Below are 25,772 nucleotides of genomic sequence, written 5' to 3'. Positions count from 1 at the left end.
CACACAGTCAGTGTTCATTAAATACCAGTCAAAGGAAAGCATGCGGAAATCTGTAGTTTAATCCTTTTAGTGCTACCCTCCTGTGCTCTCACAGTTAACCACTACTGTCCTTGGCTTCACTCCATGACTACGGAGAGACTCATCAGCCATGAGAACTCCCGACTGTGAACCGTTCAGATCATAATTTTTGTCTTTTGTCAGCAAAAGTTTCTTTCTCACCGACATATGCGCACGGCTACATGTGGGCGAGAGAAGAGAAAACGCGTGGCCCGGCGTGTCAGGATGGACATACCTGCATTTCTCAGAAAGCGGTTCCTATAGTCCTTGACTATCCTTGTGGCCGGGTTATAGAAGCCATCTCCACAGTCATAACAGCCCTGAGGGATTTTTCTAGGTGGGTCCATGTCGGTGAGTTGAGAGATACCTTGAAAGGGTACAATGGATAATTAACTGGCCACCAAGGCCAAACCGAAACCCAGTCCCCCTCAAGTCCACGTTTGTCCGGTGGCCCATGTGATGAAACGTTCCCTCTTCAGAGCGTGGAGCAAAAGCAATGGGAGCAGTGCCCCAGAACAGCTTCCTGAAAATGGCTCTGGGAGCAGGGGCTTGGGGACTAGACCCCCAACTTGTTCCCTTGACCCCATCCTCCATTTCTGGGGACACCATGATGAGGGCGTAGGTTCTGGAGGCAAAGAGACCCTGAGGATGCATCACAGTCGGCCGTGTGGACAGAAAGGCGTGTCTAGAGGACGGATGGCATGCAAGGGGTGGGCAGAGCCCAGACATGAGCCATCAGGCCTCACCCAGGAAACCTGGTGGGGCGAGGCGTGTGTAAGGAGAAGAGCAGGAAGAAATGGGTCAGGAGGGCAGGGATCAACCTTGACTCTTACCAGAATTACCACAATGGCTGCCATTTAGTGAGTGCTTATCCAGTGCCTGGAAATTCATTAAATGCTTGACTCCTACTACTACACTTAATTCTCACAGCAACCCTGGGGCCCCATTTACAGAGGAGAAAACTGAGGCTCAGAGAGGTCAAGTAACTGGCCCCAGACTCTCCAGCTAGGAAGCAGCGAGGCACGCAGCCGTGAAACTTGTGCGTTAGGCTGCTGACATTGGAACCACCAGGGACTCAAGAGGGTTTGGTGCACTTTGTAGGTCACACTGCTCTGTGTGTTGTATATCTTGGAATGCTGAGGCCTGAGTAATGGGTACAAGGTTGGAATAAATAACTTCTCGGGTTCGTTCTAACTTGCGTTTCCTGTAATTCCCTGTTCTCTGGACTGAGGCCTGGCTGCCCACCAAGCATAGCACCCTGCTCCCGGTGCAGGGTCCGGTCCTGCACCCAGGCGCTCTTCTGCACGTGTGCACACTGTTGGCTCACAGTTACTGGGCTCTCGCTCCACGCCAAGTGCTTCCCGGTCAGTCTCTCCCCGGAGCCTCATGCTGCTGGGGAAGGGGCTGCTTGAGCTTCTCCCTGCCCCTGAGGCCGAGAAGCAGCTGTTGCAGGGCCCTGCCGAGTGCCTGGGGACCTGGGAAGGCAGTGGGTACTTGGGATGAAGTTGCCGTGTTGGGAGTCGCCAGAGGAGAAGGAAGGATGTGGGGAGGGTCACCGCACTGCCTGTGAGCCTGGCAGAGCCCCGCCTTTGACAAGACCAGCCGCTGTGTGACAGCTGAAGGCCTGAGGCCTGGGGCTCTCTCTTCGCCTACAGGCTTCCGTTGGGGTGAGGAGCCCATGACAGAGTCCAGGCCCTGTCATAACTAACCCAGGAGGAGCCACGGACAAAGTTCTCAAGGGGGATCTAGACTGGCAGCTCCTTGAAGGCAGAGACTGTCCCCTGGGGACCAGCCAGTGTCTGACACAGAGTAGGTGCTCAGGAAATCTAATGTTATGGCCTTACCCCCCATGCTCCATCTCCCCCTGCTGTGATGTCAGTATTATCCTCCCTGGGTAACTCTTTACTGAGCGCCTACTAAGTGCCAAGCAATGTGCCAGGCACTGGGGACACAGGGGTGATGAAGACAGAGCCCCCGCCCTCACGGAGCTCAGGTGGCATGGGAAGAGAGACGCTGTGCACTCATGACAGAGCTCTGGGAACCAGCCCTGGCTGCTCTGTGGTATGCCACAGGGAGACCTCGCCTCGTGTGGGAATTCAGGAAAGGGGCTCCAGACCCTGAGATCTGAAGGCTGGGAAGGAGTTATTTGGGTGATGAGAGAGGGTAGAGCCTCCCAGCAGAGGGAACAGCAGGAAAGAGCGTGGCCTTTTCAAGGAATAAAGATAGAGCCAGCACGGCGAGGGAGGAGAGAAAATCCAAGAGGGGAAGGTGGTGTGGGCTGAGGCTGGGCACTGGGGCAGGGGCCAGAGAATGCAAGTCATTTTAAGAGTCTGGAACCTTCTCATGAGGGTAGCAAGGAGGCACTCAAGAGTATGTGGCAGGAGTGGGGATGGCAGAGAGTGGCAATCAGTCATGTTCTTCAAAGATGAAAGTGACCGCTCCCAGAGTGAGTCAAACCTAGATCTCAGGAGACTAGGTAGTGGAGGGGAAAGTATGGAGGTCTGGGACAGGGCAGCACCAGAGTGGATGAAGGAAACCCCCTGTGGTGCATGGGGTGCTCAGTCAACGGTGATTTAATGAACGCATGAAGGAATGTATTTAAGAGGTAGAATCCACAGGACCAGGTAGTTGCTTGTGCACGGGGAAAGAAGAAGGCAGGACTCGGCCCATCCAGGTGGATGGGGTGACAGTCTCTGAGGGAGCAATCCCCGGGAGAGAAGGAGCTGGTGGGGAAGGGAATGAGTTCCGTGCAGACAAGGTAAAGGGTCCCAAATACAGGTGTTGGGGGAGCTGGCTGCAGGAACCTGGGGCTCGGGAATTTTGATCCTTGTTTGGAAGCTGATGGTATAAACGAAGTCTTAGAGGTGAATCGGCTTGTTTAGGGAGAGGGTACAGAATGTTATGGAAGAGGGCTTAAGGCCAGAGAGCCCTGGGAACCCCCAAATTAATAACTGGGGAGGGGGGAGGAAGAGCTGACAAAGGAGACAAAGGGAGAGAAGGTTCACCTGGTCAACTATCTGATTCAAGGTGACACAGCCAGGGTTTGAGCTCAGGTCTGCCTGACTCCAACCTGGGTGCTTTCTGGAGCTTTCTGCCCTTATGGAGGCTGACTTGCCCAGGCTCATCCCGCTATTGAGAGAGAATTTAGGACTCAAACCCAGAACCTTCCAGTTCCAGGCTCTGTCAACTCCACCATAACATGTCATAAGTTAGGATTGATTCTGATAGTTTGCACAGTCATCTTCCCATTTGTCATTTTGGATGTATTGTCTCGGCTGGGCCAATGCCTATGCTCTTGATTGAGGTGCAGCTGACCGCACGCAAGCCCTGGAAACACCCGTGAGCCCCTTCAGTGGCTGCTCTCTGAATCCAGAGTCTAGGCCCACTTGTCACTGTCGGTGACGGAACACCATTTCTGATGATACAGGGGACACGGAGAGGAAGACCTGGGCCCCCCAGGGAGCTCTACCACTGGGAAGCCGGTCTGGAGTCCTTAGCCTCGGTTTCCTCCTCTACAACATGGGACCAGAAAGGCAGGCGTGACGGGGTCATCTGGAGATTCTGTGAGACAGGCATCACACGGAACCTCAGCCGGAGCCTGGTACACAGGGCACATGCTCCTTCGGGGCGGCTCAGTTTCCACAGCTCAGATGGGCTGAGCACCCGCTGCGCTCCAGACCCTGCTGGAAACGCTTTCCGTGCATGATCTTATTTACAACAGACTTGCGAGGTGGATGATGCTATCGTCCCCTTTTGCAGGAGGGAAACCGAGGCACCGAATGGTGCATGCCCTGCCTGTGGTCCCCCCGCTGGCACGGCGGAGATCTGCGGGTGACCTCAAATGGGCCTCAAGCGGCCCCTTACGTAAGGCTGCCTTTCGTTTCCCTCTCGGTCTGGGTGTGAAGGGAAGGGAGGGTGCCCGGTACCTGCAGGCTTCAAGCCATGGCAGATCTCGGTGTAAAACCTGCGATCGCAGCTGTCGCAGTAATGCCAGTGCTGGGCGTCGAACTGCAGCCCGTCCGAGAAGGTGTACGTGCCCTGGAAGACAAGGAGCATGTGCGCCGGTGGAGGAAGCCCTTCTGCCGAGAAGGACGGGTGTCATGGCGAGACGTGGCTTCCTCACCTGCTCGTTGCCACAGAGGAGCAGTGAGAGCTCTCCCAGTTATCGGGGGGGCCGTGACGGTTAGAAGGAACAGCTAGAGGGCTGGGCTCTGTGACTGGCACTCAAAATGTGGCCACTCTCCGCACGATGCGGGGCAGATGACCCCGCCCTCGGTTTCCTCGTTTGTAAAACTGCCCCCTAACGGTATATATTTAACGGGGTTGATTCGATGAGGCCGTACTGGCAAAGCGTGTAGCACAGTGCCCGGTGCGGAGTAAGCATTCAGTCATAGCTAAAACGGTCCACAGCCACCGGCCACAGCCCTTTGTCCACACATGTACATTCTGCTTCTGCTGCCCCAGGGCTGAAGGAATCCCCCGGACGCAAAGGTCGCATTGGCCTGGGCATCAGGAAACGTAGGTGGAAATTCCGATACTATTAATTCACCATGTGGCCTTGGGTAAGTCACATCCCCTTCCTGAGGCTTAGGTTCTCCAAGCTGTAAAACAAGGAATGCTCCTTAACCTTTTTAAGGTGGGCATTAGTGAAACCGATGAGAGCCATAGGTCTTTCCCCAGAGAGAACCACAGTCCCAGATACACAGAAATTTTTATAAAGCGGGAGGTTCTATTGACCCCCTGAAGTGTATGCATGGCCCATAAATCCCAGGGGGGATTGGACGGGTTAGATGACTTATGATAGCAGCAGAGGTGGTGGCAGAAGTACTAAGACCTAGCACTGAGTGCCTGCTGTATGCCAGGTACCGAGCACACACTTAGAGATACCACCTCATTTACACTCACAACCGTCCCAGGCGGTGGCTGGGGCTATTGTGGCAGGCTGAACGAAGGTCCCCCCCAAGATATCCACATCTACCTGCTGGAACCTGTAAAAATGTTGACCTCATATGGCAAAAGGTACTTTGCAGATGTGATTAAGTGAAGGATCTTGAAATGGGGAGATTTTCCTGGATCATCTGGGTGGGCCCAATATAATCACAAGGGTCCTTGTAAGAGGGAAGCAAGGGGGTCAGAGGGATAGAGGACAAGATGATGACAAAAGCAGACAGAAGGTGATGTGATGATAGAAGCAGAGGTCAGATTGATGCCTGGCCACCAGCCAAGGAATGCAGGAAACTTCTGGAAGATGGAAAAGGTAAGGAAATGGATCTCCCCCATAGCCTCTGGAAGGAATGCAGCACCACTGACTTATTTTCGACTTCTGACTTCCAGAACTGTAAGGTAATAAATTTCTATTGTTTGAAGGCACTGAGTTTATAGTCATTTGTTACAGGAGCAATATGAGGTACAACTATTGTCCCCAGTTTATAGGGGAAGTCATGGGCCCAAGGTCACCCAGTTAGTTAGTGGCACAATAGGATTCAAACTCATCATGGCCTCTCCAGGGGCCCTTCTGGATCCAGAGGAGTAGATCCCAGAGCCCTGGGAGATCGGTTGGAGGGCAGCAGGGGAATGGAAGGAGGTGGGCACCAGATGGAGAGGTCGGGGTACTCTGCAGTGGGGGCTCTTCCTGTCCAAGGCTTTGCCCTCTGCAACCTCCCCTCCCCAGGCTGATCACCTTCACGACCAGTCCCTTTTCCCAAATGGCATCATGGCGGCTCCCGCTGGGGAAGTACAGGGTTCCTTGGCCATGAAACATGCCGTCCTTCATTTCTCCGACGTATTTCGTTTTGGTAGGGAGGATGTATTCGGCTACGCCCTCCATCCTGCAAGCACAAAGGGAAATCCGTAGACTGTGACTAGCAGCGGGGGTATCGGAGCTGGCACAAGAGAGCAAGTGGGACCCTCACCCTCGGGGTCCTCAGGGCTTACTGTCCCAGTAATATTCTGTTCAAAAACAACATTTTGTTTTGTTTCCCTCAAAAACTCCAAAATGAGAGGGTCTGTGTTGGTGAAGGTGGGGGACGGGGCACAGAGTTTTGTTGGTTTGTCTTCCCCCTCACCTAGAGGCTGTCCTGGGGTTCACACATCCCATAACACAGCCCTTGGTAGGCCCAGAGTTGGGAGGGATGTGCCCAAAGCCACACAGTAAGCTCTGGGAAGCAGAGATCTGGGCCAGATTTCCTGGCAGCTGGTTCTGTGTCCTCCCTGTCCCCCATGACCAGCCCACCCCTGTCCTTTATACCACTTGTAGAGAATTGGGAAAAGGATGGAATTCAGACAGGGGACATAGGCCTGAATCTTTCTTCACCATTTCCTAGATGTATCGTCTTGGAGACCTTCCTAAACCTTTTTGTTTTCCTTCCTTCCTTCCTTTTTTCCCAACAAATATTTACAGAGCAGCTACTACATATCAACACCTACCGCATGTGCTGAGTTTTTGGTCTGCTGGGTACAACAAGGTCACAGCAGTGATCAAGGCATATGCTGTCCCTGCCATCAAGGGGGCTCATGGTCTAGTGGGAGGCACAATTAAGCAATTGTAGAATATGTGGGAATTGTCATGTAGGGGGAGGCAGGCCGCTACAGGAGCCCAAGCCAAGGACAGCCAGCTTGACCAGTTGACCACTTACTTCATGTGTGAAATGGCTGAGATTAATGCCTAAGATCAACCCAGATAATGTATAATGATTTTCCTAGTAAAGGGCCTGACATCCAGTGAGTGCTGAAGAATTATCCTTTCCTTCATTTCTTCATTCCTGTATTCCTTCTCTATCCTTCCCCCACTGGCTGGAAGTCAGCCTGAACTTCTTCAGGCTTTTGTTTGTACTTCTGTTGGATGCTCAGCACTCTCTGCCTTGCATTGTAATTGTATTCCTCATATTCACTATTTAATCAAAGTTCTGGAGAGGAAGACCTTGGCATCCTCAGTTCTTAGAATCATGATTCTGTGCAAACAGGTGCCCTGTAAACAGCTATTATGTAAGGAATGAAGGGAACTGACCGAGGGGATGAAGGAAGATGCCACTGAGGCAAGGCCCCGAGCAGAAGAGCGCTGTCTGTGGTCAAGGCACAATTTCTGAGCCATGCAGACCTGGGGCCGCCAAACCTGAGCCAGGCCTGGCTCCACCTCTGTGTCTGTATGACCTTGGGCCAGCTCCTTTGCCTCTCTGAGCCTGAGTTTCTCATCCGTAAAATGGGGATAATGACAACACTCCTCCCCAAAGTTGAGATAATTGGATGAAATAGTAGCTATGAAACAATAGCAGAATGCCCCAAATAGAGTAAGAGCTCAAACATGATGTTGTGTTTATTCTACTGCAAGACATGGGAGGTGACAGAATGCCTTTTCTCCTTTATGTCTTTACTTGAAATCACAGCTACCATTTCTGTCTCCATCAAAACCCTTCTCTGAGGTTAGACTCCGCTCCCTTTTTTTAAACTGCAAACTGGATGTCAGTGTTCAGACCCTCTACAGACATCTCCAGCTCACCCCAAATGAAATTCATCCTCTCTTCCTCCAAAGCAGCCCCTCCTCAGAGTTCTCAATTTCCACAAATGGTACAAAGCCTAGAGCTGGGCACTGTGCTGGGACTGGAGGCAGTCTCTGAGTGGGACCGGGAGCCAATCAGTTGCCAAGTCCTGGCAATGAAAATTCCCAAACTTCCACATCTTTGTCTTTCCTGCAGCCCCCCTGCCTCTGCTTTGGTCCAGGGTCCTGCTGCCTTTTACTAGGACAACTATGGGCTCTGATTTGATCTCCCCATCTCTACTCTGCTTCCCTCCCTCCTTTTTCCCCTTCTCTTCCTCTCTCTTTCCTTCCCTCCCATTTTCCTTTTATTCACTCAAGGCAAAAAGCCTTCATTATAAATTAAAAGTAAGTTAAAAAGAACAAAGAGATAAAGACTCCAATCCATAGTGAGGATACAATTTCATTCATTCATTCATTCATTCATTCATTCAGCCAACATTTACTGAGTGACATATGTGCTATGAAGAGGGATACAGAAATGAAATAAATTAGATTTCCTAATGTCCAGCCCTACCAAGGAACTATCTATCAGTGGCTCCCCCCATTCACAGAATTGTGCACAGTACTCAAATCTCTCTATGCCAGAACACAGAGCCACCCTAACAGCGCTGGCTCTTACTCTCCTCTAGACACATCCAACATTCCAGTCAAACTGAACAGCCTGCTCCTCCCCTTGTAAGTCCTCTGAACTATTGCTCATGCTGTTCCCTCTGCCTGGAAACATTTTTCACCTTGCATCTATACCCACCTAAAACCCAACCTTCAGGGCCCATCTCAAATATTTTCTCCTCCAGAAAGCCTTCAAGGACTGCCCCAACTGGATGTGTCCTCTGTAGGAGCTCAGCAGCAGGGCTCCATAGTAGAAAACACATGAGCTTTGGAGTCAGACCTGGGTTTTGATCCCTGATCTGCCCAATGCCAAGTAGGTGACTTTGAGCAAGTTACACAGTTACTCTGAGCCTCACTTTTCCCATCTGCAAAATGAGGATGATATCTATCTCACAGGGTTGGTGTGAGGAGGGGAAGATTGAGGCGAAGCCACTATCTGAAATTATCTTCTCATTTCCTTGCTTATTGGCAATACACCAGCTAGACTGTAAGCTCAATGACAGCAAGGATCTCGACATTTTTTATATTTTTATCCCCGTATCTAAAACTGGCAGACAGCAAACACAGACGTATATATGGAATGAATATATCTCAGCTCTGATGCTTATTAGATATGTGTCCTTGAGCAAGGCACTTTACTGCACTGGGTCTCATTTTCCTGAACTGTAAAATGGGAATAAACAATCCTACGTGAAGTGTTGTCCTTAAGGTTAAAAGGAATAAAGTTTGTCAAAGTGTCTGGTACAGAGTCCTTTGCAAAGGCAATAAAGGCAGCCGTCTTTTCCCAGTCACAGATATTCAAGACATAGTGAATCAGATGAGGCCCTTACCTCCCGTCTACATATTCCCCAATGTATTGGCTCCCTGTGTACTCCATGGCGTCAGCCTCTAGCTTCCAGCCCTTGCGATCCTGGAGTCTCAGTGCGTCCCGTCTCACTATGACAACCAAGATGGGCGGGGCCGACGCGAAGCCCCGCTCCCAGCGCCCGCGGACCTTCCAGGCACTGCGCAGGCTCTGTGGCTCGCGGTTGGGCAGAGCAGTGCGCCTGCGTGGCCCGCTGCGCAGGCGCAGGCGCGAGGTGGCCCTTGGCGGTCGAAAGGGGAATTCAAGGAGACGGGGGCGACGCGTTTGCGGGAGCCTCCTCGGGTTTGGGGCTACCGCCATCATGCCGGGGATAGTGGAGCTGCCTACTCTGGAGGATCTGAAAGTGCAGGAGGTGAGGCTCGTTCGGAAGCCAGGCAAGCGGGGCATAGGGCTGCAGCTTTTCGGGCCTGGGCCCAGCCCTGCTGCGTCTCCCTGGACTGTGGGCCCCGGCTCCCCCCGACGCAGTGCCTCCCCCCACCCCCCAACACAGACACAGGTCGCTCCCGGACGCCTCTTCCTCACCTCCGGGAATCGCCTCACTTCCACCCCATCATGCAGTGGCTCTGTAGCATTCTCCTCTCCTCCCCCACTCTGACCCCCAGCGATCTGCTTGTCATTTACGTGAATAATAGTGGTACTTTTATTAAGCACCAGCCAGGGCCACTTTTTACTTTAATGTCCCTTAATACTCAGCCTTCCCCGCGAAGTGAATATACAACCCCGGGTTTTTACAGTCGAGCGAGAAAGACGGTCGCTTCCAGGTGGCCTCATCGGTATGGTGTTGGAGTGGAGCTAGGAAGCGGAAGCAAAAGGAGATGATACTGGAGAGTGGAGTTGCTCACAGCCCTGGGAACGTGTTTGGTAATAGGACATTCATTTATTCAGGCGATATCATTGAATAATTGCCATATACACAAACACCAGAGAATAAGAGAGATGGTCCCTGCCCTCAGAGAGCTTATAATCTAATGGGGAGACAGACATAACGAGGCAGTTACAATATCGTGAAGTTTGTGCTATGAAGTGAAGACGAGACAGTATATACAAATTATAGCAAATATGACCAAGCCTTGTCTAGATGTCAGGCAGGATGCTAATTAATTACTTCACATCCATTAATTCATCAAATCCTGCCAGCAGCACCATGAAGTAGGATATTATTGGTCTCTTCATGTGAAAGGTGAGAAAACAGGCCTGGGGAGTAGAAGTCATTTGCCCAGGGTCATATAGCTAGTAAGTGGTGGAGCTGGACTGTGAATCCAGGTCTGAGTTTAAAACCCATGCTTTTAAACTCTTGTATTATGGTATGGGCAAAAGCTGAAAAGAGTGAGAAGGCTTAGCAGAACGTTTTGTGTCTGGGAGACAAGTAAGTGCTGTTTGATGTGACTCTAGGGTTGGTGGGAAGCTCAGCTGTTGCTGAGCCTGGAGAGATGGGTACCTCGGACTGGTAGGACTGGGAAGCAGCTTCTACAAGGCCAGACTTATTTTATAAGTGAGGTGATGGGGTGAGGTGGAAGGTTTTAAGGCACAAGAGTGTCATGGCAGGAGTGGGTAGTAGAAAGTCTAGGCTACATAAAAGGAGAAGGAGGGCAACACTAAAAATTATGTGCCAGAAGTTATATCCCAGAAGTTAGGAAGTTAAGTTACTTTCATGACTTCACTTACTCCTAGATGCCTGTGAGAATGGCAACTATTATTTTCCTCAGATGAAGAACTTTTTGCTATGTTCAGGGACTTTATAGTAAAGTGACATTTATAAAGTGGGGGCCTCCAATATTCAGTCTTTGGTTTCTTGTCCCACAGTGAACCTGGGTTAGCCTGAGAGTGCTGTTTTTTTCATGGGAACTTTAATTTGGTTCAGCAAACATCTGAGGTTCAACTTCCTGCAAGTATTCTATATCTGGAATAAATTTGCCTTTAGTGTTCATACAGTTGAATTGAAATACAGATAATTACATAAGTAACTACAAGACAAAGTATGATTAAATGCCATGGAAGAGGGGCAGACATGGTTTAAGAGAAGAGAGCAGGATTTGAAGTTGGATCTAAATTCCAGGCCTAACTGCTCAGTTACCTTGATTAGTCACTTGTAGCATTTGCAGACATAGTTATTTTATTTGTAAGAAGAAGTGATTCCAGCTGTATAATTCTCTGAGGCTATAAAGGGAACAGAGAAAGCATTTCTCGGGCATAATGTGAGACTTGGCTAAATAGCGTTTGAAGAATAGCATTTATAGGCCAAGACGGAGTAATGGGCTTTCTAAGCGAAGGTAAGGAGATGGGAAAATGCAGGCGTCCACAGATGGGTTCTGGGGACAGTGAGTTCAATGTTCTGAGACAGCAGCAAGTCCCTTTTTGGAAGTACGTTGGGTGAGAAGGCTGGATCCAGAAGGCTTTGAATACCCCGTAAAAAGTTTAGGCTTTATTCTGCTGTTAAGCCTGAATCCTTCCAGGGCTTTGTTGCTAATTTGTTTAAATGGAGTACAGTAAGAATTGGCCTTTTAGGAAGATCACTCTGGCAGCTCTGTGAAGAAATGGATTGAAGGGAGGAAAAGAAAAGCAGGGAGATTAGTCTTGGTGGCTGTTGAAATAATGAGGAGGATATTAATGACCCCAAATAATTGGTGACTGTGCTTACAGAGCAAAAGAACAGATTTATCTGGAAGTCAGACTTAGCAGTGACTTAGGTATCAGAGGCAGAGAGGGTTGAAGAGTCTGTCAGATTTGCATCCTGACAGTGGGGCTGGGAAGCCAGAGGGAGCAGATTTGAGAGACAAATTAAACACGTTTTGGACCTCGTTGACTTTGGAGTTAAAACACATGCCTGTGGAAGAAGCAGTCAGAAGCTTAGGCTGGAAACTCCCTGTACACATTGACAATTTTGAGTAGAAATAATAGTTAATATTTATGATGTGCTAGACACTGTTCTTAATATTTTTATATGTGTTAGCTCATTTAAATTCTCAGTAGTCCTATCAAATAAGTACGATTATTCCCCGTTTTCCATAAATTAAGTAAAATGGAAGGCACAGCATAAATTAAAGACTGTAGAAAGAGGTGCAGACATGGTTTAAGGAAGAGAGCAGGACTGGAGGATTGGTTGTAGACTAAGACTTTTTCTGCCTCCCTTTTCACACCTGCAGATTGTATAGACTGGCTGTGCGGGGAGGCTGTCATGAGGGTAAATGAGGAAGATGCTGGAACTTTGTATTCTTTGAGGCAAAGGGAGGTGAATGAATTTGAGAGGATATTCACAGTAAGCAGCTATGAAAGGATGTTGTTTCTGTTGGAACTCATCAGTCTTCGTGAAGAAGCAGGTGAGGGGAGACGGTGACATCCAAAATCCTTTGCCACCTCAGTGAAGGTGATATCATGCAAAAAGGCCTGATTGAAGGTCAGAGTCTGTGAATTCCAGTTCTACAGTTGCCACTGACCTGATGCTGTGTCATCTTGAGCACATCTCTTTCCCCAGGAAAGAGACTCGGTGAGTGGTTATTGTCTTTTATTTTCCTGTGGCAGAGCATATTTTATATGCTCAACAACATGGGTATGCCTAGATTTTGATAAGACCTCTACATTGGTAGGAAAGTCAGGCAAAGAATGCCATAACTTTTTTGGACACGATAGCTGTGAAGGCATTTGAGTAATTAAATCAGCCATTTAAAGGTCTTTAAGGCATTTGTCAAGGAAGTAAATATAGCTAACTTAGTTTTTTAAATATATTAAGCTTTAAAAGTTTGAATCTTGATTTTTTTTTTTTTTTAAAGAGGGAGCACGAGTGCATGTGTGCAGGGGGGAGGGGCAGAAGGAGAGGGAGAGAGAATGTCAAGCAGGCTCCACGTCCAGTGCAGAGCCTGACACGGGGCTCAATCGCACAGCCCTGAGATCATGACCTGAGCCAAAATCAAGAGTCAGACGCCTAACCGACTGAGCCACCCAGACGCCCCTGAGTCTTGATTTTTATTCTCTCAGCTCTTTACAGGTAATATAGCAAGCAAGAGTATACCCCTCAATTAACCTAAATAAACTCTTATTATAAAAAACTGTAATACAAAATCTTACAGAGTTTTAAACAAATTTATTAGACTTGTCATGGCAGATTTCACTTGTATCATAAGTTTGTCTTTGCTTTGATAATTATAGCAGTTGTAATGTTAGTAGACATCATCCTAACTTTATTCTCTTCTTCCGGTAGTGTGTAGATGAATTACTCTCTTCATCTTTCCTTGCCATTTATTTTATTAATAATTTAACCCAAGCTGTGTGAAATTCATAAAAAATAAAATTATAGGGGCACCTGGGTGTCACATTCGGTTAAGCGTCCAACTCTTAGTTTCAGCTCAGGTCGTGATCTCAGGATTATGAGATCGAGCCCTGTGTCGGGCTCCGCACTCAGTGGGGAGTTTGCTTGAGACTCTGTCTGCCCCTCCCCTCCATGCACACTCTCTCTCTCTAAAATAAACAAATCTTTAAAACATAAATAAAATTATAAAATTTTTAGCACTGTAAAAATAATAATTACAACATTATTCTTACATGAAAATCCTTAGTAAAATATTTATGAGTCAAATCCAATAATATCTTAAAGCATAATACACTGTGGCAGACTAGATTTTATTCTATCTATAATGGGAGAGTTTTGGAAAATCTGTTAGTGCTCTACACTTACAGATTAATGAAAAAGAAACTCGAAATTTCAGTCTTAACAGAAAGAACAGTAAAGCAAAGCCAGTTCAGATTAGAAGGAGACTTCCTTACTGAGGAATATCCTAAGAACTATATCCCAGATAACAACAGCAAATGTTGTACCAAACTGTGCTTTAAAGTCTAGAAAAAGGCAAGGATGCCTACTGCCATTGCTGTTCATCTGTATTATCCTAGAGTTCAGTCAAAGCAATAAGATAGGAAAAAAAGAGGAAAAAAAGATACAAATATCATAGAGGAAGGGAGGTAGTTTTTACTTGTAAATGGAGGGTTTTTTTCTGTTAATCCTCATTAGTTTTGTATCAGAGCTGACAGGAGTTCAGTAAGATCTGGCTAGAGAGGAGATACAGTGTACAAACAAGCAGTAACCAATTTGAAAATCTAATAGAAAAAAAAAATCCTATTAAGCTAGTATCAAAAATGTTAAAATACTGCGGAATTAAACAGAAACGCGCAAGGTTCCTATATGATAGAAACTGTAATTTTAACCAAAGAACATAAGAATGACTTGAATAAGAGGAGGGACATACTTTATTTTGGTGAGAAGGCATACTTCATGTAGTCTTGTCTCTTCTGTGAGTGTTGGATCCCCGGTGCCTGGCACATGATGAGCACTCACTAGCTGCTTGTGCGAGACACTATTTTGGGTGCTTGGCGAGCCACAGTAAACATGACATTTAATTATAGTTTCATTTAGGGAGAATTGATATCTTTAGTCTCGGATCTCTGTTGAAAAAAATCCCTACCCTCTTGGAGCTTATATTCTAGTGGTCACACACACGGTGACCATTGATGATAGCTTTTATAAGGTCAGTAGAAAAAGATCCTCTGAGGAGATAAAATTTGAGCAGAGACCCAATATTGTAAACATGCTCGTTGCCTTCTAATTTAATACATGACTAAGCTTTGTGTAGTTCCAATGCAAATTATTGGATGAGGGGGTTCATCTGAAAGAACAGCCAAAGTGATTTTGAAAGGGAAGAATGATGAGGAGGGTCATCCTCCCAGCCAGCCAACGTTCTGAGTTTATAGTAAGGAAGATGTTGTGGTGTGGGCCCAGGAAAAGGTAGTACGCAAAGGAGGCCGGCGGGACCCTTGCTGCAGCAGCAGTTAGGGGGGCCCTGGTCTATGTGCAGTCCCCTGTGAGCGAGCTGTAACTACACTGTTTCTCAAGAAGATGTCCAGGGAGGTAAGTGAGAGACTGACATAGTTATGGGGTGGCTACCTTGGATATAGTCCGTAATTGTAAAAAATTCAAAAATTCTAGTACTTTCTTATTAGTAATAACTTTCTGGACTGGATGCTGTCGTACTGATCCTTTCCAGTCTCATCTTCTGTGATTCTGTAGTCTTCTGGGAAATTTATCTATTCTATCACTTTTATTCCTGGAAAGGAGACTCATCAGAGCTCCACAGAGTTGGGCCCTCCATCATCCTTCAGAGCTCCACTTTTCTCTGTCAGAGAGCTAAGGGTTCTGTTAGGGCTGCCGTTTCCTTATGTCTAAAATGGGGAGTTTAATGTCAACCTAATGAGATTATTGTGAAGGCGTAGAAAATCACGCATGTGAAAGAGCCTTTTGATCTCTAAAGCAGCGGAGGTCACAAAGGATTATTATGACAGCCCCCTGTCTTTAATTTTCGTGGTGGAGGCAGACCAGTGCTACCTTTGTGTTCTCTCTGTTTTGAGCAGCAGGAGGTGAAGATGAGGAAGTGATATCCTGGTCACAAATCTGTGGTCTGTCGCCCGCTGTTCTTTCCCCAGGTGAAAGTCAGTTCTTCGGTGCTCAAAGCTGCCGCCCATCACTATGGAGTTCAGTGTGATAAGCCCAACAAGGAGTTCATGCTCTGCCGCTGGGAAGAGAAAGACCCCAGGCGGTGTTTAGAGGAAGGCAAGCTCGTCAGCAAGTGTGCTCTGGACTTCTTCAGGTACGACTCTTTCACATCAGTGCTGAGGGGCTGAAACATCTAGGTATATGTATCCCAGTGAACGTCCAGCTATTTAAGTTTTAGTAGGAAATGCAAGACCTTGAAATCAGATAGACCAGAATAAGCCCACAGTAAATGATGCAGTTATTTGTGTTATTTGTTTTTATTATTTGGTGTGTTCTTTAATATCCATGAACCTTAATTTCCAAATTATAGAATAATACCTATCTTATTCAGGATTGTTATGAAAAATCTGTGAAAGTACATAAAACAGCTCAGCACAGTGCTTGCTAACAGGTATTCACTAGATTGCTGTTACTACAGAACACTCAGTTATTATGGAGAGAAAAGTGTGTACAGAGTCAAGGTATTAAGTAGGCCATTATGCTTGATACTACAAGTAAAAAAAAAAAAAAAATCCAGATTGTAATTGTAGAGAAATGTTTTGACAGACTCTATTAAAAGGGACAGAAGCTCCACTTGAAGGGAATTGGCTCGTGTAACAGTAAAGTCCAGAAATAGGACTGGGATTGGGCAGGGCTGGAATCAAAGGGCTTACATAATTTCTTAACTACCTGGTATCTTTTTACCTCTCTTCTCCTCCCCCGATCTCTGGGTTCTGTTTTTCTTTGTCAGGTTCATTTTCAGAGACTCTTTCCTTGCTGTGGCAGAAGTGGCCACGAGCCACTCCACGCTGCTGTGCTGCTTGCCTAGTAGACGTAGACCAGCTGTGCCAGTTGTCCAGTGGTATGAGCAGGGCTCCCTGGACTGAGTCTCGTTGGCCTGGCTGCTTGATTTCATATGTATATCTTTGAATCAGGTGTGTTTCAGGAGACAAAATGCTGTGCCTGTTCAGGACTAAAGTGGGGAGTAGACTTAGATTCATCTAAACCACTTTGCTGAGAGATAGGGAGGGATTGTTCCCCAAAGGGAAATTAGAAGGACATTGCAGAAGAATGAGGACTGACTGCTGGGTAGGCAAAACCCACAGATGTCCATCCACTACAGTGACGGGAGAGGGAAAAATAAAATTTCCTTCACATAATAGCTGCTTTCCTTCTTTCTTGCTTCTGCTGTCTTTGTCCATATGCAAAGACATTTTTGTGTTTAAAGTCATAGTGTGTGGTTTAAAATTCATTTTTCTCTGAAACTATTGGGAACGTTCTTTCGCATTGCTAGATTGTCTTTGTGATCGTCATTTTTAATGGCTATATAATATTCCACCGGTAGGTAAACCAACCCTAATTTACCTGACCAATTCCTGTTATTAAACATCATTTTTGGAGCGCCTGGGTGGCTCAGTCATTAAGCGTCTGCCTTCAGCTCAGGTCATGACCCCAGGGTCCTGGGATCGAGCCCCACATCGGGCTCCCTGCTCCACAGGAAGCCTGCTTCTCCCTCTTCCTCTGCCCCTGCTTGTGTTCCCTCTCTCTCTGTGTCACTCTCTCTCTTTCTGGCAAATAAATAAATAAAATCTTTAAAAAAAAAAAAAACAAAACATCATTTTTTATTCCGGTTTTTGATTGTTTTAGATAAATCTTCAGTGATTACCTTTGTGTGTAGATCTTTTTCTCTTTTTAATTAATTCCGTGGCATAAATTTCTCAGCAGTGAGATTATTCTATAAAAAGGCTTTGAACATTGTTTATGGACCTTGGACTGTAGTTGCCCTTTTTTAAAAAGTTGGGTCAGTTTATGCTGCCCTCAGCACGATATCTTTTTATACCTTGCCAGCATTGCTTATTATTTAAGTATTTGATAGGTACAAAGTGATATTTTATTCTTGCTTGAATTTGCATGGGTTTGATTGCTAACAAGTTTGTGTTTACTTTTTAAACTTTTCTAAGAGAACTTTGGAAAAGCATTGCTGCTTTGGCCCAGAGGTAGTACATTTATGTGGGCAATATTTGGATTTCACAAGCTCCTGAGGTTCCCAGCTGCCTCCATGAGAGGAATTTCTCACTGCCAAAGTTGCTCTTTATAGGCGTTAGTAGGTAATAGTTGGGTGTGGGTAACAGGGTCCAGAACGGAGACTGAGTACTCCAGCAGTGCTGGCCGGAGGAATAAAAAACTGGCGTTGGAAACAGTAGCCCACTACCAGAGTGCTTCTCAAGGGAGGTGGGTGCAATTTTGTGTACATCCTGGTCAGTGAGGCTGGAGGCAATTCTGAAAAGCTCCGTAGGGCTTTGCTAGTCCTCCTTCCTTCCTGTGCACACCCTGATCTCTTATACACAAAAGTTACTTTTTCTTCAACCATTTTTGGTGGTCACAAAATGAATTACATGCTACCTTGCTTCTTAACAGAGAATACCAAATATAATTTAACTTTGTTAATGACAGATTAATCTGTTTTTGTTCAGTGCATTAATAGAGTGAGGACTCTGAACTCTGAGGAGCATAGGGTAAGTTTGTCTCTGCACTGAATGATCCCAGGATCTTCCGTGTGTTAGTTTGTGTATTTGCCTTTTATAATTCTCTCTTCCTTTGCCATTGTCTGTCACCTCTGACTTTTGTCAACGTGCCCATCTCAGATTATGCTGCCTCTTCCAGGTTGGCTAAACTGACAGTCTTTAGAATTGGATCTAAAGGAAAAAAAGGTTAGGCCCTAAGTGAAGAGTGTTCTGCGTAAAATATATGTGCCTTAGACCATGATCTTTTTGCATTTCAACCCATTTAGTTTTGCTGCATAAAGAAATTAGGTCTTCTTCGTCAGAAATCTTTTGCTACTTATTGAGGATCGCCAAGTAGGAGCGTAGATGCTACGTAGATGCTCTGAGCATCTACGCTCCTACCTTCCAGAAAGCAAGGCTACGTATTTGTGGTCTATACTTACTTTTCCGCACTTGTCTGTTTTTCATTATTTTGCAAGGAGCTTCCCTAACACTGCCTTCTCTTGCAGGCAGATAAAGCTTCACTGTGCGGAGCCTTTTACAGACTATTGGACCTGCATTGATTATTCCAGCCTGCAGCTATTTCGTCGCTGTCGCAAACAGCAGGCTAAGTTTGACGAGTGTGTGCTGGACAAACTGGGCTGGGTGCGACCTGACCTGGGGGAGCTGTCCAAGGTAAAAAGTCTCCTGCTGGGGGTCTCGCCTTCTCACTAAGGGGTGGGTAAGGGTAAGAGGCGGTCAGAAAAGTGTCTTCTGTGAGTACAGTTATAATGGGAGAAATCTGTTATTTACCAAACAGGTTAATGAGGGAGTGATTATACACAATCCAGAAGGGAGTTTATTTAATAGAAATACTCCTTTAAATAGATCTTCCAGCATGTGCAAATTTGTTTTTGTTTAATTAGCTTTTGAGAACAGAAGGGAGTAGATGAGGATAAACACAATGTTAGGGGGGCACTGGCAGTTGAAAGAGTTGAACTTACCGTGGAATTCAGAGAGGAAATAGGATCGAGGGTATGGCAGATTCTTCAGGCCAGATTTATCAGCACCTAAGATTTTTAAAAGTATATCCCTATAGTTTAAAAAGCATGTTTTCCTACTCTTTGTTCTATATTTCCTGTCTCAGTCATGACACCACCATCTCTTGAAACATCAGAAACCTGAATGTCTTTTTTCCTTCATGTCCCCATCTTTCTCCCTTTATACAATCATCAATTCCTGTAGGTAAGCATTTCCTGGATTAGTTTTTGAATCCTCTCACTGTCCCCACATCTTGAACAGGAGTTCTTAACTTAGGCTATGTGAATGTCTGGGAGGGGTGGGTGGTTCAGTTCAGATTTTAGAAGACCTTGTATCACCTGAAATTGAAGAATTTAGGATTATAATTATATCTTCACTATAGGCATGATCTGTGTGGAAAATAAATACCATTTTCTTTTTGAAACTTTTCAGGTACTTGCTCTTGCTTGCAATATTCTGGCTTACAAGGTCCTTTGTGCGCTGATCTACCCTGCTGCTGCCTTTTTTTTTTTTTTTTTTTTTTTTCTTTTAGAGAGGTGGCAGGGTGTGGAGCAGAGGGAGAAGAGAATCTCACGATTCTCACTCAGGGTTCAGTCTCATGACTCTGAGATCATGACCTGAGCCGAAATCAAGAGTCAGACACTTAACTGACTGTGCCACCCAGGCACCCCTGACCTACCCCTGCTTCTTGAGCCTCATTGTCATCCATTCCCTCCGGGACAGATAGGTGTCAAGGTGTGGAGGGAAAACTCAGGTTTGAATGGAGGGAGATAGTATTACTGAATCACTATGGGATCCTGAGCAAATTGCTATTTCCTGTCCTACCACATCTACAAAATAGGACCAGAATTCATTCCTAGTTTTCTGTGAGGATTAAGCTAGAGAGCCTCTGTGAACCTGCAGCCTAATGCCTAGTGCATAGGTCCACAGTTAACCTTTGTTCCCTTCTCTTTATGTATAGTATCTATGGATAGTTGGATCTTAAGCTGGGTGTCATTAGTAGATGAATGGCTTAGCAATTTTGTTTTGTTTGGTTTTGCTTTGTTTTGTCCAGCTTGATTATCTTCAGATGTCTTCTTTTGCTGCCCTGAACAAATAAATCACTTTAAATTGTTGATAACTCTGTGTTGGAAAGTGGTGGGACCTACACATTCACTAATGAAAACAACCTTTTCTCATTTCTGTCTCTGATCAAAGGAGAATTAACAAATCATGCTGTTAAGAAAGTATATAGATTCCTGAATCTTTGTGCTTACATTTTTAAAAAACCTATAAAATATTGTCCTAACTCTTTTCAGAAGTTTATTTCTTTAAGAGGATTATCAGTTTTAGTCATACTTAAAATCAGAATCCAGTCTCGTTTTAGAAAGGTGATGACTAGCTGGATAAAGCCTAAATTTTAGCTGCATTCTGCTTCCACCAGGTTTCCCTTCTCCCCTCTGTGCCCCTGGCCAGTTTCCACTCACTCTTCTGCCCTCAGCTTCAGTGTCAGTGTCCTTTGACGTTTCCAGCCTTCCTAGGCTGTTGCTCTCTCTCACCCGTAATTCCACCATCCTGGCAAGGTTAACATTGGAGCACCTGCTGTTATCAGGCACCTGACCGTGTAGTATCCTAATTGCACTGTGGGCTAATAGTCCATTGGAGAGATGGGAAATTGAGGGTTGAGTAGATTGCCCAAGGTTGTGTACCTAGCAATTAGTTTGACCACATGCTTCTCCTCCTTTTCTCTTTTGATACGGTACAGAAGAGGAAGTTGTTTTCTTGTTCTTTCCACAATAATTTGTCCTTTGAAGGGGTCTGTTCATTACTTTAAGTTTGAGAAACATTTTTCTAGATTTATTTCATACACATCTTGAATTCCTGAAAGGAGCCACACATGCCAGCTGGAGGCATTTGGAGTAACTCTATTAAGCAATAAGGAACCATTAATGATCTCTGTGGCGGAGGGATGAGAATACTATTCTAAAAACAAACAACGACTCTGGACCTTTAGACAGAAGACTTGGGTCCCAGCTCCAGCTCTGACATGTAGTGTGTATCTTCATCGTGGACAGGTTAGCCTCCCTGGTCCTCACCTGTGAACTACAGATAATAGTGCCTCATGGCGTGGTTATAGTAATAATTGTGCTATTGTGTTCCTGAAAGCTCCATTCACAGTAAATCGTTTTTGGATTTGTGCATACGGGAAGACTAATCAGTCATATCACATGGAGTGGCTTGAAGATCAGACCACTACATAACAGCACGGTTATTAACTGTGGCCTTGTCTTTCCGTTTCTCTGCGTGTTTCCTCATCTTTAAAGTGAGAACAATTTCTGCTGGGTTTCTGGCGGAGATTTTGTGACCATCAGAGCTGATGTGGATGTGACCACCTTCCATCTGTCTCCCTGTTACCATCGTGTAGTGCTGTACCATCTTGTCAGGCCTCTTGGCTTGGCTCTCCCAGTTCTGGTCCTGCCCTTCTCTAATCTAGCTTCTGTACCTTCCACCCTGCAGACATGCTTGAATTGCTTCCCTGCTTCGGTGGCACCTGTTACCATTGGATTAAAATTCAAACACTTGACACGTCACTCAGTACCCTTCGTCATCTGGCCCTGACTACCAGTGTAGTACGTTATTTAAAAGCACAGGCTTTGGAGTAGTAGGCAGATCCAGCTTCGAGTATTAGTTTTCCCACTATTAGGCAGGTGGCCACAGGGAACCTCTGCAAAATGATCTCATGGGAGTGTGAAAATGAAATGGAATAAGGTGCTCAGTATCGTTTCTAACAAGTGCTTGCTTAGTGCTTCATTTCCCGCCATGATTCAAGCAACCTTTGCTTTGGCCATCCTAAAGATATGCCTCTCTGTGTTCACATGTACTGTTTACTTGGAATGTCTTCTCCTGCTAATCTTCCTGCCTGGCTCATGGGCATCCTTTAAGATGAAGCTAAAGGTTACCGCCTGTGAAATCATCCAGCCCCTAGCCTTCAGGATGGGTTACATGTGCAGAGTCCTTGCTCTAAATCCTAAGTCCCAGCACTTAGTTCATGCCTCAGTTGTGATAATTTGGTTGGGAAGTCTTGGTTGATTTTCTTGTCTGGCTCCGTCGGTAGACTGTGAACCCCTTGAGGACAGTGTATATCTTGTTCCCTACTGTATCCCTAACTTCTACCACATGGAAACCCCCCAAAGAAAGCTTTCTTGAATGTTTGTTCAAAGGTCAAATGAGTCTAAATGTGGTTTGCTGAGGCTTGAAAAAAGAGGGGTAGTTGGGGCAGCAGGAGCAGAGAGGAAACGCTGGGAGGTGCGTTCTTGGTCTCAGACTGTTCCACCTGACCTCAGCCTTGCTTCTGTCCTCTTCGCCCCCCCCCACAGGTCACCAAAGTGAAAACAGATCGACCTTTACCGGAGAATCCCTATCACTCACGAGCAAGACCAGAGCCCAACCCTGAGATAGAAGGAGAGCTGAAGCCTGCCAAACATGGCAGTCGCCTTTTTTTTCTGGACCATGTAAAGATGGGTCCATGGCCCACACTCAGTCACACGCCCAGACAACCACTGATGAAATTCCCATGCAGTTTGCATCGACTGAAAGAGTGTTCTTTCCGGGATCACAAACTTAACAAAAAAGTTAATTTATGTGACTTGGCAGTTATTCTATACCATTTCCTGGCCATTAAAAATTTTAAAGGAAACAGTTGTATTTTATTATGTTTTATATAACCTTTTGGCCTTTAAAGATGACTTCCCTTTGCTTGTTCTTCTTGTGGTCCTGCCTGTTCCTCTCTCTTCACTTTAAGTAGGCGTTCACCTACTAACAGGGAGCCACATTCGATCAGGCAGAAATGACTATGTAAAGGGAAGGCCCTCTTACCTGTCTGTGTTCACGCATTTTGAAGTCTTACCTCTCTCCCCATCCAATATCTCAGACAAATAGCTTTCCCTAAAGGTCATACAAGGGAAGCGTCCAAGATAGGAGAAGGGAAGAAATGTTTGAGCCTTGTGACTCAGGCCATGGGAGGGGCCTCCTGGCTGGGTGTTCGGCAGTCTTGCTCAAAGTTTCTTAAAGAACCAAACTTCCACCACTTCCCCTTGATATCCCATCCTCAAGCATTATAACCCAGATGTTTTTCCTGATAGACAAGGGAGGTGGAGGCTGAGCTCCCAGCTCCAAAGCCAGGAAGTCGGGAGGTCTGAGTGTCAATTCCAACCTTGGGTGTGTTCCTTAACCTCTTGTGAGAGGTTGAATTTGAGGACAAACTAAAGGCAACATGCTTATCTACCTCCTGGGCAGGTTAAAGCCACAAGTATTTATAAAGCTCTGGTTCAAAGCACTATTATGTCGTTATTTTCCCTTTCATTCAGTTCCCTTTTCACTACCAGGCTATTTCCTCTACATCTGACTGGGTCGCTCTACACCCTTCTGCTGGTGGCCTTCAATTGCACATGGCCCTGCATAAGTCCTTAGCAGCTCCCTGGGCCTTGGTTTCCCTTTGTGGTGCTCTAAAAAGCAGTTGTCCTGTAAGCCTTTCCAGAGGCCTTTCTAACTCCCACTCTAGAGATGTCCAGGCAGGGAGAGTGCTGGGAGGCATTAGAGGAGGTAGAGGGCCTGTCGCCCAAAGTGTCAGCACAGTTCCAAGACGAAGCTCTATGTGATTGGCGTGGCCCCTTCCCCACCCTCGTCCTACCCCACAGTTGGGAATACTTGGGGTGGACCTCACACTCACCTGTTCTGCAAAAGTTCCGGCTGCCTTTGCCTCATTCTTGAATTTAATGTAGAAAAAGAATAGAATCTTGAAATTTAAAAACAGCTAAGGCAACATCTATTAGCCTCTTGGTGGCCAGGTAGTTGGAAGTCACCCCTGGTGGGGAAAGTATGAGCATGTTCACAGATTGGCATCTTTGTGACACCTCAAGCTGATGTGTTGCTTCTTAGATTCTTTCTGCAAAAGAAGCTGGGACCTGCATGAGTAATAAATATTCACTGAGCATGATGCATCGTGCCAAGTGCTTCACGTGTCAACTCTTTCAGTGCTCAGCTTTTGAAAGAGTTTCTATTTGTCATGTCCATTTCACAAAGGAACTCTAGCTTAGGGAGAGGTGGAGAAGCCCCAGTCCTCATGAGAAATAGCCGATATGGGATGCAGACGAAGACTGGCTCCAGTCGCCACGCTTGCTCTTTGAAGTCAGTGGTTCTCAGCCTTGGGTGCACGTTCAAGTCACCTGGAGACCTTGAAACACCCATGTCTGGTTCCTGCCCCCGGAGATTCTGATTTAATTAGTCTGCAGTATGACCAGGGCCTGGAGTTTTTGAAAGCTCTCAAGGTTATTCTAAGGTCCAACCAGGGGATAGGGTCACTGGTTGTACACATGAAGCAGATCCAGGTTAAGCGCTACTAAGTAGGAAGTGGCTAAGCTGAGATTTAAACCCAGCTGCATCTGGTTCCAAAGTCCATACTCTTAGTATATACCACTGCATATAAGTCAGTCACATGAGGTCTTCTTAAAATGAAGATTTGGTTCATCTGGTCTGGAGTAGGTCCTGAGATTGCTAGTAAGCTTCTTGTTGGTGCTGATGCTGCTGGCCCGTGGACCACACTTTTGGTTAACAAGGGATGAAACCACACCATCTTTCTGAGTGGAGGATCTATATCTAATGAATCTATCCTGCTGCAGTGTCTAGCACCAGGTCCTCCCTGATTGTTAATTCACCTTTTTAGAATCAGAGCAACAAGTCCTGAGCTGTTAATGGCTGCAAATTCAATTGTAGGATGTTTTAACTTTTGCCCAAGTTGGACAGAAGTTCTTGCCTTTCTCCCTCCCCACCTTGCTTTGAATTCCTTGAACAAAGAAACTAACGTTTGGCTTTCCTGTATTCTTGATGGAATAACACCACATCATAGCCTTCTAGAACCAAAGAGTCTTAAGTAAAGATAGAATCCCCCAGTCTCTCAGAACAAACGTGTCTCTCAATTTCAGTAGGTAAAAGGTCCCAGAACAACTTGAAAGCAGTTAGTGTGAAAGATCTCTGAGCAGGGCTTCAAATAATAAGAAAATCTTCCTGCTGGTTCGGCTCGAGAATAATGAGACTAATTCCTCCCATTTCCAAAGGAAGTTTATCTTCCTCTTTTCCTCTGCCCAGCCTGTTCCTGTCATCCCTATCTGAGTGAATGGTGTCTCCATCCTTCCAGAGTCAAACATGAGATGCACCTTTTGACTCCTGCTCACTCCTCTCCATGTTCCTGTCCAACACCCAGCCCTGTTGAGTTCCTTCCATAATCTCTTACATTTGTTACTTCCACTTCTATCTCACTGTCACTGTCCTAGCTTGTTTTTGTTCCCCTTGCCTGGATGGTCGACACTACTTCCAAATGAGTCTCCTACTGCCCCCTCGCCCTCCAGTCCATCCTCTGACTTGCTGCATGTACCTCTGCTGCTCCAAAACCTTCAGTGGCTCCCGAGTGGCTGTTGACTAGACCCCGAATCCTTACTGGCATTCTGACACTCCACGATCTGGCCTTAGCCTAGCCCATCTCCCCATGATTATCTTCTCCTTATCATGTGCCCTACAGTCTCCCAAATGCCATTCCTCAGGAGTGTTCTCTGGTTTCCAAATCATCACTGATGCTGCCATCTACTTGCTGGGAAACAACCCTCCCCCCATCTCTGCCTCTTGAAAGTCTACCCA

General features: G+C 46.2%; 2 protein-coding genes across 2 annotated transcripts; one reads left to right on the top strand and one right to left on the bottom strand.

Annotated features, from left to right (window-relative positions):
- Positions 1 to 328: 328 nt before the first annotated feature.
- MORN5 (MORN repeat containing 5) lies at positions 329 to 9,077 on the bottom strand. Its single transcript, XM_021691717.1, has 3 exons — positions 9,031 to 9,077; positions 5,738 to 5,885; positions 329 to 424 (listed from the first exon to the last, which is right to left on the bottom strand). Exons 1-3 carry the CDS (start codon positions 9,075 to 9,077, stop codon positions 329 to 331), a joined length of 291 nt encoding a protein of 96 aa, XP_021547392.1.
- A 159-nt stretch (positions 9,078 to 9,236) lies between these two features.
- Positions 9,237 to 25,560, top strand: NDUFA8 (NADH:ubiquinone oxidoreductase subunit A8). The gene is made up of 5 exons (XM_021691297.2): positions 9,237 to 9,417; positions 15,531 to 15,694; positions 18,593 to 18,758; positions 22,460 to 22,781; positions 25,487 to 25,560. Exons 1-5 carry the CDS (start codon positions 9,367 to 9,369, stop codon positions 25,558 to 25,560), a joined length of 777 nt encoding a protein of 258 aa, XP_021546972.2. The 5' UTR covers positions 9,237 to 9,366.
- Positions 25,561 to 25,772: the final 212 nt, after the last annotated feature.

This window comes from Neomonachus schauinslandi, chromosome 13 (genome assembly GCF_002201575.2).
Source record: "Neomonachus schauinslandi chromosome 13, ASM220157v2, whole genome shotgun sequence".
Lineage (NCBI taxonomy): Eukaryota > Metazoa > Chordata > Mammalia > Carnivora > Phocidae > Neomonachus > Neomonachus schauinslandi.
The sequence above is the reverse complement of the archived record's forward strand: the minus strand, read 5'-3'. Positions and strand labels throughout refer to the sequence as shown.